Source organism: Alexandromys fortis, unplaced genomic scaffold (genome assembly GCF_014885135.2).
Source record: "Alexandromys fortis isolate MF-2015 unplaced genomic scaffold, M_Fortis_MF-2015_v1.1 scaffold_84, whole genome shotgun sequence".
NCBI classification, from domain to species: domain Eukaryota; kingdom Metazoa; phylum Chordata; class Mammalia; order Rodentia; family Cricetidae; genus Alexandromys; species Alexandromys fortis.
The window spans coordinates 7,796,011-7,808,063 of NW_026068017.1; the positions used below are offsets into that span (position 1 = coordinate 7,796,011).

Here is a 12,053-nt window from a genome sequence, read left to right on the forward strand (position 1 = left end):
TAGTTCTTACCCTCCATACGTGCCATATTTTAGAGAAACGTCAAAAGTACGCCAAGCCTGCTCTTTCAAAGAACGGTAAAGTGGAAAGGATGTGGACCAGTCCGTTACAAACATCTAAGATGAGGGACAGGGATCCACACCCTACCTAGAGGGCTATCACATGCTCGTGCACAAGGAAGTGCAGGCAAGTGCAGAGGCCACTGAGCTGGAAACCCTAACCACTGCAGAAACCACAAGCCAACTTCATCTGAGTACATCTCCAATGCAACACAAGCCCTGAGCTGAACCACACCACTCCCGACACACTAAATACCCTTTTATTGTCCTAGCAGCTTTCTCTGATCCTTGTCTTTATCAAAAGAGACTGAAATATGTTGCTCCATTTGGAAGTCCTTAATTTTAACAAGTGATAACACAAGGTATTTTATTGGCAAGCTAATTATTTTTTTAATATTTATATATTTAGTTTATGTGTATGGGCATTTTGCCTGCATGTATAGTTGGCTGTGCACCACAGGTGTGCCTGGTGCCCATGGAGACCAAAAGAACTTGCTAGATGCCTTGGAACTGGAGTTAGGTAATTATGAGCTACTTTGCAGGTGCTGGAGATTAAAGCCAGAACCTCTGTGAGATAGCAGCCCATGCTCTTAACTGGTGAGCCTTCTCTTCAGCTGGATCTTGATCTTTCAAGTGATTTAGGCTAACTGGCATAAGACTGGGTCAGGGACGTGAGCTAAGCATCCTGCAGGTGCGGTAGTGGTTCAAGGATGTGCACTAGTTCGGATGAGTAACAAGATCATAATTCCAGGCATACCGGTATCGAAGACCATTGGCTAAATTGCACACTTTGGGGACATCAAGTACTCTTGAAAGGAGAATGGGCGAGGTGATGCCTAGAACTCCTCCCATCTCTGGCATTTCTTACAGCACTGGTGTTGCCATGCTGGTTTGGGGAAAGGACCAAAGGCTCCTAGGAGTTAAGGACGTCATGGGATCTTGTGGATGGTTCTGGGTCCAGATGCACCGTGCTAGTTGTTCCAGCGATGTGCAAGGACTTTCCTGACACCCGTGAGATTTCCTAAACTTTCACATCATGACAGGGCTTTGTAACTATTTAACTAACCCACTTCGTCCTTCTTTCTTCCCTCTCTCAAACCCAGCTCCCTGAGATTGCTCAGCACCATTGAACAAGAGCCTTACCTCTCCTTTGGGCCCCAGTGTCTGGGTTTATTTGCGGTATCCTCCTGGCCTCCCTCGTTTCCATTCCCCCTCTCCCAGATCAGCCCTTCCATCTGAGCAGGAGCCAACACAAGTCAGAACGTTTCTCTAGCCCATCTCTTCTGCCTCACTTGCACCCTGGCTTTCAAACATATCAAAACCTGTCCCTTCTAATTTAAAAATATATTTTTTTTCTCTGATGTGAAATCCAAACCACAACCTTAGATCCTTCTCCCAGACTAAATTATCTGAAGGATGAAATTTGCAAGATTCACATTATCACCCCCAAATGGACTGTTTTCCTTAGAAAATATTTGGAGCATTCAAAGATCAGCCAGACAAACACCCCTGGGATGGGAAATGATGTTGAAAGATTAAAACTTTTCCCTGTATGTGTGAGAGTTTCTCTATGTCAGTGTTCCAAAGGGGTTGGATGACTTGATTATTTAAATATATTCATTTCAACTTTACAAATAAAGCATGAAGCTACTTTACATAGTGACTATGCTAACTTAGAATTTAGAATCTGGCCAAAATACGAAACATAAATACTCTGCCCTGTTTCCCTATTTTTCCCTCCCAACTTCACCAACACGCCATTCATCCGACACTAGGTTTTGTCAACAGGAATAAGTGAAATATCATTTTCCTTTTCCATTTTACAAGTGACTTTGAGCTATAGGCAGCTCAAATATTTATTTAGAACATTAAATAAAGAAGGTTAAGGTACTTGCTGCCAAACCTGATGACCTAAGTTATCTCTGGAGTTCACACAGTAGAAGGAGAGAGCTCACCCCTTCCAGTTACCGTCTGACCTCCACATGCTAAGTCTCACTGGATAACTCCGTTCCTCCTGTAGTATTGCTTGCATAGTTTACCCTTTGGCCCCTGTACTGATAGTACTTATGAGTTTGTAAATGTTCTTTCTATGTTTTGGATGCTAACCCTCTCCTCATTGTATAGGTGGTAAATGCCAATTTAAAGTCTTTATCTAACTTCCAACATACCAATTTAGTTATAATGTCATAAAAGTACACCATATTTTAACATCTTAGGTTTGTCATGCTCTGTTTCAGAAATTCTGTCCTACCCCAATGCGTACATTTTAATACTTAAATTGCTCCTGTCTTGATTTTTGTATTTATGTTCTTAATCCATCTGAATTCTTCTGTTTTGTGGTGCTGATATTGAACTCTCCAAGCATCTTTCCTTAGTAGTCTATCCCATTGCGTGTCGATCTTCAATATTAGATTTTGATGTGTTTATTTTCCTATCAGCTGAGTCAGCTTCTAAATATTTCACTTTTATTATGTTAATTTACTCCAGGGCCAATTTTGCATTGCTTTAACAGTCTTAACTTTACCGGGAGACTTGGTATCTGATAGGATGACTACCTCGCTCTCCTCTCTTCTTCCAAATACATCTGGGATATATTTACTAGGATCATACTTCCTCTTGGGTTTTTGTCTCTGGGTCAGGTGTGGTACTCGCTGCATTACACCCCATGTGTACATGTCTCTCTTTTGTTACTAAGTATCTCATTTCTTTCCTGCAGTAACAATTCATTTCAAAACTAAGACCTTGCACAGTTTAGGCACTCATTACTTAGCTGCCTATCGTTTTGTAGCTATTCTAAGTGATAACTTTTAAATTAACTTTTTCTTTTGCTGGCGAACAAAAAAGCAATTTATTTGACTATGTTGCCTTTGCATCCAGTAAGGCTGGCACTGGACACTCTTCTGAGTTCTGATTATTAGTATGAACATTTTCTTAGGTTTTCTCTGTTTAAAATTGGATTTCAAATGATAATAGCTGTATTGCTTTGATTATCTTTATGCATGCATCTGTTTTTTAATGTTTTGCACAGTCTGAAACAACCTGTATGATCGCGAATAGGAAACATGACAGTAGCTATGCATGTCTTGGTCTTGCTTAAAAAGCAAATATTTAGTGTTTTCTTGTTAGCATGTTTGGGATTGATATCTGTCACAAGATTAAGACAAATCTTACTTATTCCTGTTTGCTAACAGTACATTAGAAACTCTGCCTCTAATTTAATGGTTTTGTTTTAATCCTTTCTATAAAAAAAAAAGCAAAGAACCTTTATTCTTATTCAAGTTTGAACTCATAAGCATGACCAGAGAGCTTCAAGCATAGTTGGGGTGGGTTTTTATGAGACCAGAGGTTGGGGTGAGAAATTTCTGAGGTATGAGCTGGAGGGATGGCTCAGCTGTTAAAGGCTCACAACCAAAAATATGAGTTTTAACCCTTTCAAAAATATTTTCTTACATTTCTTTATTGTGAGACATGAGACGTACATGTGCCACAGTGCGCGTGGAGGTGAGAGGGCGCTCGCTTGAAGGCACTCTGTCCTTCTACCTCTTGGGTTCCAGGGCAGACTCAGGACATCAGGCTTGGCGGTGAGTCCCTTTGCCTGCTGCGCCAGCTCACCAGACCCTGTGTTTTGCTTCTTAGATCTTTTAATGGAGCAAATCATTTTCATCAAAATTTCTAACATCTTAGCATTTCCAGGAAGAACCCTAGTTATCTATACCGATTTTAGATATTTGTTAGGTTGGAAATTGTGTTCATTTGTGGGATTGAGCATATAATTTTAGTCTCATACTGCCTCATTAAAGTGTTTTCTGTCACTCTAAGATCTTGCCAGTGTAGTTAAATCAGCAACTAGACATACTTTCAATAGACATCTCTGTTTCTATAAGCGACTGTGATGTATATAAACAAAATAGTCACCAGCTTTGACCAACCTTTTTGTTATTATAACAAGGCTAGGCACCTATCCGTGTGTCTAAGAGACAACTATATCTCCTTCGCTATGGAACCCCCTTTCCTACCCTTCACCCGCCTTTCTGTTGATTATTAATCTATTATTTGTGAAGAATGCCTTCACACGGTAAGTGGACAATCTGTTAGTGTCTATCCATCCCTGCTGCTCTTGGGTCACACTAGTGTTACGATTTTTTTTTTAAGTTATCAGATGTCTCCATTTGAGAGCATCAAATTTATTTTGCTTTTAAAGTAGATTGAGTTCTATTCAGAACATTCTTTCTCATTCAAAGCTTATAAGAATTTTTCCCTCGCTCTTTTCTGGCATTTTTATTGGTTTTGAATAGTTAAACAGCCGATCTATTTAACATTCACCCTCGGTTACAAATTAAGATGAGAAGCCAACCCTGATTTTCTGTGTTTTAGTTCTGCACACACTGTCTGTGGAATTCTTGGGTAATCCATCCACCGCCACCTTTTGAGTTAAAACACTGTGCTTTCATACTAAGTTCCAGCAGTCCATGCTTACTTCCTTTGTCCTGCAGGAGGTAACTGTACCTCAGTCTCTTTAACTATATGCACTATAGCCCTTTTTACCTTAAATCTAATAGATAAGTATGGTTTCTATTTCCTTCTAAGTAGTAAACTCCATGAGGGTCCAGTTTCCACAAAGGTCACAAATACAGTAGTTGATAAATAAATGCCGTGAACAAAAGAAGAAATGACCAATAGGGTGTTACCACAAGATAACAAGAAGATACCCTATACCCCTTCCTCTCATTAATGTACTTGCTTCCTGTCTTGGTATGATATGGTACCTGTCTGATTTCACCAGTGTGTGGGGTTGAACATGATGGAAGACCAAGAGACCTGTATCCTAATGTCAAAGAACTCCCTTTGTTTGATTACACCAATCATCAAGATGTCCAAGCCACACCAATTTGTGCCCCACTCATCCCCAGGTGAGATCCCAGATCTCTACTCTGATGATGAGATCGAGAACATCATAAGCAACGTGAGGAACGAGGTCAAAAGCCAAGGTCTCCTAGACAGCAGAGAGAACTGCTGGAAGTTCTTCATAGACAGAGTCAGGCGACAACTTAAGGTACAGAAAGACTGCTGGGCACGGGCGTGGCCACAGGGAGCTACAGGATGTGATCAATTGGACGCTGTTCCTCTGAACTGTCTCAGGAGGAGGTGGTGATGATGCAATGCCCTTGTTTGACTGAGCATCCCTTCTAGGATATCATTTTTCTCTATGAGCAGGGCCCTCTCCTGCACAGAGCAGCCCTGGAGGTATTGATCTCTTAGCTAGAAGGATAGGCTCGCATGGGAAGATTCTATTCTGAACACGCTTTTCAGTTTTCTTGGATATCAACAGTCTGAACCTGTGTCTGCTTTTCTGTGGATTTCTCTGATACCTTCTTGGTCCCCCGCCCCCTTTCTGATGTCTCAGGTGACTCTCTGTTTCTCCCCTGTGGGGGACAAGCTAAGAATTCGAAGCAGGAAGTTCCCAGCCATCGTGAACTGTACTGCCATCAACTGGTTCCATGAGTGGCCTCAGCAGGCCCTGGAGTCTGTGAGCCTCCGCTTCCTGCAGAATACAAAGAACATTGAGGTAAGAGGAGAAAGGACTCCCCTTGGTGTCCACCTCACCTCAGACGTCCAAAGGTCAAGGTTAAAGTTGGGGGTTTGGTAGAGCTTTGGGGCACAACTTTCCATGTGGTGAAAGGTTGGGGAGACTCTTCAGTCTCATTCTTTATAATCTTAGCCTGCAGTGAAGCAGTCAATTAGCAAGTTCATGGCCTTTGTCCACACAAGTGTCAACAAGACATCCCAGTCTTACCTGACCAACGAGCAGCGCTACAACTACACGACTCCCAAGTCCTTCCTGGAGTTCATCAGACTCTACCAGAGCTTGCTGGACAGAAATGGGAAGGAGCTCCAGTCCAAGGTGGAGCGGCTGGAGAATGGGCTGTTGAAGCTGCACAGCACCTCAGCCCAGGTAAGCGGTGTCCCCCTCTTCTGCCTAGGAAGGAGTGGCCCCAAACCATGGCACTGAAAGTAAAGGTCTGAGACCCTTCTGTGGTCATCTCAAGCCCCCATAGCAACAGGAAGAAGATCAAAAGTCCAGAGCAAGTTACCCCAGCGGAAGCAAACATCTTCAGCTTCTGGTCCTGTCTGCTCCCACTCCCTGAGGCTGAAATCCTCTGAGGAACTTCTTCCCCTTCCTCGTTGCCACCTTCTCCTGCTCCATTTTCCTTTCCCCTTCATTAACTGCCCTTCTGGTGTAATCTCTCTTGAGTTGCTATAACAAAATACCTTAGGTGGAATCCTTTATAAAGAGTAGGAAGTTTTCTAGCTGGGTGGGCTGTGGTGGTGCACACCTTTAATCCCAGCACTCAGGAGGCAGAGGCAGGCAGATCTCTGTGAGTTCGAGGCCAGCCTGGTTCCAAACAAACCTAGTTCCAGGATAGCTAGGACTGTTACACAGAGAAACCCTATCTTGAAAAAAATAAATAAATAAAATAAACAAAAAGAACAGGAAGGTATTTTATAGTCACAATTCTGGAAATTCAAAAGCATAGCCCCTACATATGTAAAAGCCAATGAAGGCCATATGGTGGTGGTAACCACACACAGATATGTGCGGTGTATACAGAAGAGAGGATTTGGAGATTCCAGGCGTGTTTTTTTGGAACACCCCATTGTCATGTGCACCAATCCTGTCCCATGAGACAAGACCAGCATTAATCCGTGTGTAAGGATAGAGGTCTTATGACCTAGTTGCCTTCTACACTGAGGACCACACTTCCAGCACATGAACATCTGGAGAACACACCACACCCAGACCACACATCTTCCATACTCAAAACCAAGGTGAACGAATGATGGGAAGAAATGGTTCAGGGCTATGATAATGTCTGTGTGTGTGTGTGTGTGTGTGTCTGTGTCTGTGTGTGTGTGTGTCTGTGTGTGTCTGTGTGTGCTGCATTTTCTGACAAAGAGCCCTTAGAGTCTCATATTTAAATGAATCTTGTCTCATTTCATCCATTTTGTAGGCTACTTATTAGTAGTTGGTCATGTTAAGAAGGCCCTTTTCATCCTATCCATTCTGTATTTTTATATTTACTCTTTCAGATGGAACTGGCTTTATTTCTTCCAACCTACTGTTCTGTCCTTAAGGACTAGAAGTTCAACACTACTTTGCCTCCACCTACTCTTATCAAATACCTTCCCCTCGAGGGCCCATTTCTGTCCTGTTTATCAGCAACCAAGCCAGCTGCTAACTGAGGTAAAGGCATTTCAGGAATTTGCACAATTAAGGTGCCATTATGCTAACACTAATGAACATCACATGTTCCTGTAGATACATAGGCCTCTTGATGAACATCCTGTGTTACCAAAAATATCTGGCCCTTTCTTTGCCTCCAAATTTTGCCTTTGGAATTATGCTTTTGAACTTTTCTCTCTTCTCTCCTCTCTCTTCTCCTTATTTTGGTTCATTGATTCAGAATACAATGTATCTAAAGGATTTAAGTTCACTCAAGGGGGTGAAGTGAGCTTTTGCAATCTGATAGGAAAATTCCTCTTCTACTGTGAGATTCTGTTCATCTGGCCTGGCCTCTCCTCTAAGAGCAATGAACGGACTAGCTGCACCATTCCTGTGCCCAAATCTATTACTTTCTCTCTGAGTTTTTCAACCTGCTGGCAATTATCTCTGCATTATAGGAGAGGTTTTCAAGTTAATCTCAACCATAATATTTTCACAGTATGTAATATTGCTTTTGCTTTATATGCTTGCAACATGAATTCTAATTATGCCATTGCACTTTAATTTCCTAGCGGCCCTTCTGCATCTCACCCTTATCAGCACACTCAATTGCACTTTACTTTGTCTGCTTAAGGTAGTGGAATTTTTGGTACCTGCAAATCCAGCAGCTTCTGCCATGTTTTCTCTAGTCTGATGATGATGATGATGTATTCTTCATCTTCTAGGTTACACAGCTTCCTTGTTTGTTGTACGGTTCGGGTTTAATTCTTTTTCTTAGTTTACCTTTAGGCAAATTGGTATTGGTTCAGTGTTTGTCACCAGATCGTTTGTGTAATGACCAATACCCTGTCTCGGAGCTCCAGTTCCTGGGAAACTGAAGCACACAGATCGCAGGCAATGCACAGATCGCAGGCAATGCACTGGTGTGACCAGCACCCTGTCTCCGAGCTCCAGTGCATGGGAAACGGAAGCACACAGATCGCAGGCAATGCTCTGGCGCTCTACCTCACGTTCCTTTGTGCTGCAGGACGGTCTTCTTTTTATCATTTCCCTTCTGTTTCCTTTCATCTCTGAATTGCAGTAGAGAAAATCGGAGTATCGTCCCCTGTATGGTACCAGATTTTCTGATACCTCCCATTTCTTTCTTTCTCCTGTTACCACCTAGAGGTCCAGGAACATCCTCCACACCTCCCCCAGCACCTGTGCCCCCTCCTCCTCCCTTCCGCTCTGGAACCGCTGGTTTATTTGTGCCCAGAGAGGTCGCCAGGAAGTGAAAGGGTGTGGAATGTGCCCTGACCCATGAGACAGACTTTGTTCAGACGCAGTGTCTTTAAGTAGACCATGAAGAAAGCACAAAGACCCACGCTCACAGTGGAGGTGACCTCTATTTAACAAACCAAGGTCAGGTTTTCTCAGTAGGCAAATCTAGCTCTCCGTGCTTAGTGGAGAATCTCAGCCTTGAGTTCAATATCTGCCACCACCAAGAACCAGATTCTCCTTCTATGTTCTCGACCTCTGTGATTTCCACTTCTAGCGACCGATTTACCCACAGCAGAAGGTTCCCACATCCAAGAATCCCCAAATTCTGTGTTTCCCAAAGATTTCAAAATCTGTCCACTAAGCTATTTCACCAATTCATTATCTTCTGAAAATGCTTCCTACCTGACTGTTTTTGACAGAGTGACTTCTCTGTCTCTCCTCCACTCCAGATGTGCTTCACCCATTCATTACCCCACATCATCCATCTCTGCCAGATCCCTGGGGCCATCCTCGACCCTGCTCACTCCTCTCTCCTTCTGCACTCACACCAAAGCCGACAGCATGTCCCTGTTAGCTCAGGGTTAACTAATACTCTCCACCCCACTCCCTGCACTCTCACCAGCTCAGCCTGAGCTCCGGTATGGGACAGTCCTAGTACTCTCAGAACTCACTTATCTGCTTCTGGTTTTTGTCCCTCTGCTGTCGGCCACCAACTGAGCAGCCTGGGTGATTCGTTTCCAAGAGAAATCAGACCCTGTATTTTCTGCTCAAGCCATTATGGTCCCTTTCTCTGCTTCCCAGTGGCTTCCAAAGATCCCCTCCAGCCCTGCCTTCCAACTCGCAGACTTCATCTTCCTACTAACCCATCCCTGCAACATCCCTCTCCGGTCATGCTGTCTCTGTACCCTCTTTCAGATACGCTGGGGCTTCGCCTCTCTGTTCCCTCTACCTGGACCTCTCTCTAGCATCCCCATGCTCAGTATCACCTTCCTTGCTCAGTATCACCTTCCCCGCAAGTCCTGCTCCGATGACTACAGTATAAATTGTCATTCCTCCTTGCTCTTGCCCGTCCCCCCCCCCCATTATTCCACCCAACTACTTCTCTATAGTAATATCTGGCACAATTTGCAAGTTATTTATTAGTTATATAATCAATTTGATCTGTTGCTATCGGTTGACTGCAAGCTCTGTAAGGACAGGAATTCCTGTCTATTTGTACACTCTATCCCAAGAGCCTAAAGAATGGCTGCAAGAAACAACACCGATGTAACACCTGTTGCATAGACGAATCCCTGGCTGTGATCTGGGCCCTTGCATGCTGTTCCACTCTGCTTTTCTCCCTCCAGCTAGTCCCTGTCTGCGTGTCTTTCCCCCACGTCCGCACTTTGTCCGCTGACCCTGAGGGGGTTTTCTATCCCTTCCGAAGCACTTCTAAGCTGACAGAGCTATGTCTGCCCTTATCTGTGGTCCCTTCCTTGAATGACGTTTCTTCCCTTGTAGATATCACTACAATAAATAGAAAATTAATTTAATTTAGTAGAAAATTAATCTTTTGTCTCAAAAAAACAGTACATAGTAGGTGTTCTGCGAAAGATGTGCTTAAACTGCCATGTGAGTGTATGGTAGGTGAATAGACAAAGCTGTTCCCGCCCCATCTCCAGGCTTGCAGCAGGAGTGCAGGCTGACTTCGGGCAATGCTGCCTGAGTGGGAAGCATTCTGTAAACACTTATCAATGACTGCACAGTTTGTTCTTCTAGTAAAAGTGGCATCTCCGTTCCTAATGGTGTAAGCACTTTACCTGTCATTGTTTCGGTTGTTTTTTCTCTCTGGTAGGAAAAGGCTAATTTATACCATCATAATCATGGGTAAAAGGCTAATAATTTGAATTATATTGTTAACAGAATGCTACCACCTGAGTATGACAGTTTTCCGTGATCCTAATCAGTGTGAGTAGGCTGAAAGAATGTTACAGCTCTGGCTCAGACAAGATGCAAATTCATTTATTAATACTTATTATATGAGAGGTGCTCATGATTATTGCAATAATGAAAACATGAAAATTGTGTGATAGGGACTGGAGAGATGGCTCCGTAGTTCTAAGTGCATATCGCTCCTGCAGAGGACTCAGTTTCAGTTCCTAGCACCTGCCTCACTCACAGCTGCCTCGAACTGGCTCCAGGGGATCCAACGCCCACTTCTGGCTGCCACAGGGACCTGCACTCTTCAGTGCACATACCCAGCAGTGGACACTTGCATATGTGAGTGTGGTGGATTGAAAAAAAAATGACACCCCCATAGGCCCATAGGGAATGGCACTATTAAGGCCTTGTTGAGGTAGGTGTGGCCTTATTGGAGGAAATGTGTTAGTGTTAGGGCAGGCTTTCAGGTCTCTTATGCTCAAGCTACCCCCAGTATAACCATGGGTCTTCTTCCTGTGGATCAAGATGTAGAACTCTCGGCTCCTTCTCCAGTACCATATCTGCCTGAACACCATCATCTCCTGCCATGATGATAATGAACTAAACCTCTGTATATAAGATTGAGAAGGGAAGAGAACAGAGGGAAAGAAAGGAAATACATGACATTCCCAAACACAGGATGGGCACACCCAGCCACTTACACCTGTGGCTACCAAGTACTCACACTCTGACTAGGGTGGGTGCAAAGCTCAGTGCTAGAACATTTACCTAGCTGGCACAAGGGCCTGAGTTCAATGTCTCCCACCATAGAAAAAAATTTGGTAGGGTGTCAACCGGTTGTCATGGTGCTTGCTTGTAGCTCCGGGTTGTCAAGTGCATGTCTGTAATAGTAGGTTGCAATGGCACATGCCTGTAATTCCAGGTTGTCATGGTGCCTGTCATCCCAACACTCTGGAAGTTGTGGCTGAAAGATCCTGAGTTTGAGACTGGACTAAACTATAGAGAGGCCCTATCTCAAAACACCAGCAACAACAGTTTGGCTGAGTCAAACTGAGGTTTGGTCGAGGTATCATGCATACCCTGGAACTTGAAGACTTAGTCTGCTAAAAGGGATGTAAGATATTTTAGTAGTTTTCTATAATTATGAGTTAAAATAACACGCTGCCCATGTTGGTTAAATACAGTAAAGTGTTGCAATTTTTTAAATTACATGATACAGTTATCACAACTCTTTTGATAACTAACCAACCAAAATTTAAGTTGGTTTAAGAAAAACAAAACAAAATTTAAAATACAACTTGATTCATGCAACTGAAATATCATAAACAGCTTCATCTGGCTCAGGCTGGCGCTAGCTTCTCAAATTAGGCTCTTGTACGTCATGGCTTCCTCCACTCCTTGGCTGCCTTCTCTGTCACTTGTGCACAAGCAGGTGACCTCTTGTCCCGTGGCTACCTCAGGCTTATATGATGCCTGCTTGGCAGCCAACCACAGTGTCTTTTCCTAGGGTTTGCAGCCAAGTTTCCAGGTGAAGAACCATTAACTCTGATGAGCCACTCTGCCCAGAGTGAAGCCTTGTCTGTGATCTGGATCC

At 43.5% G+C, this 12,053-nt stretch overlaps 1 protein-coding gene across 1 annotated transcript in view; it reads left to right on the forward strand.

Moving 5' to 3' along the window:
• Dnah9 (dynein axonemal heavy chain 9) overlaps window positions 1-12,053 on the forward strand; it is a 328,862-nt gene that overhangs the window by 188,302 nt on the left and 128,507 nt on the right. The window contains 3 exon segments of the mRNA XM_050162584.1: window positions 4,968-5,110; window positions 5,462-5,623; window positions 5,777-6,010. Of these exon segments, the coding sequence (XP_050018541.1) occupies window positions 4,968-5,110; window positions 5,462-5,623; window positions 5,777-6,010 (539 nt within the window).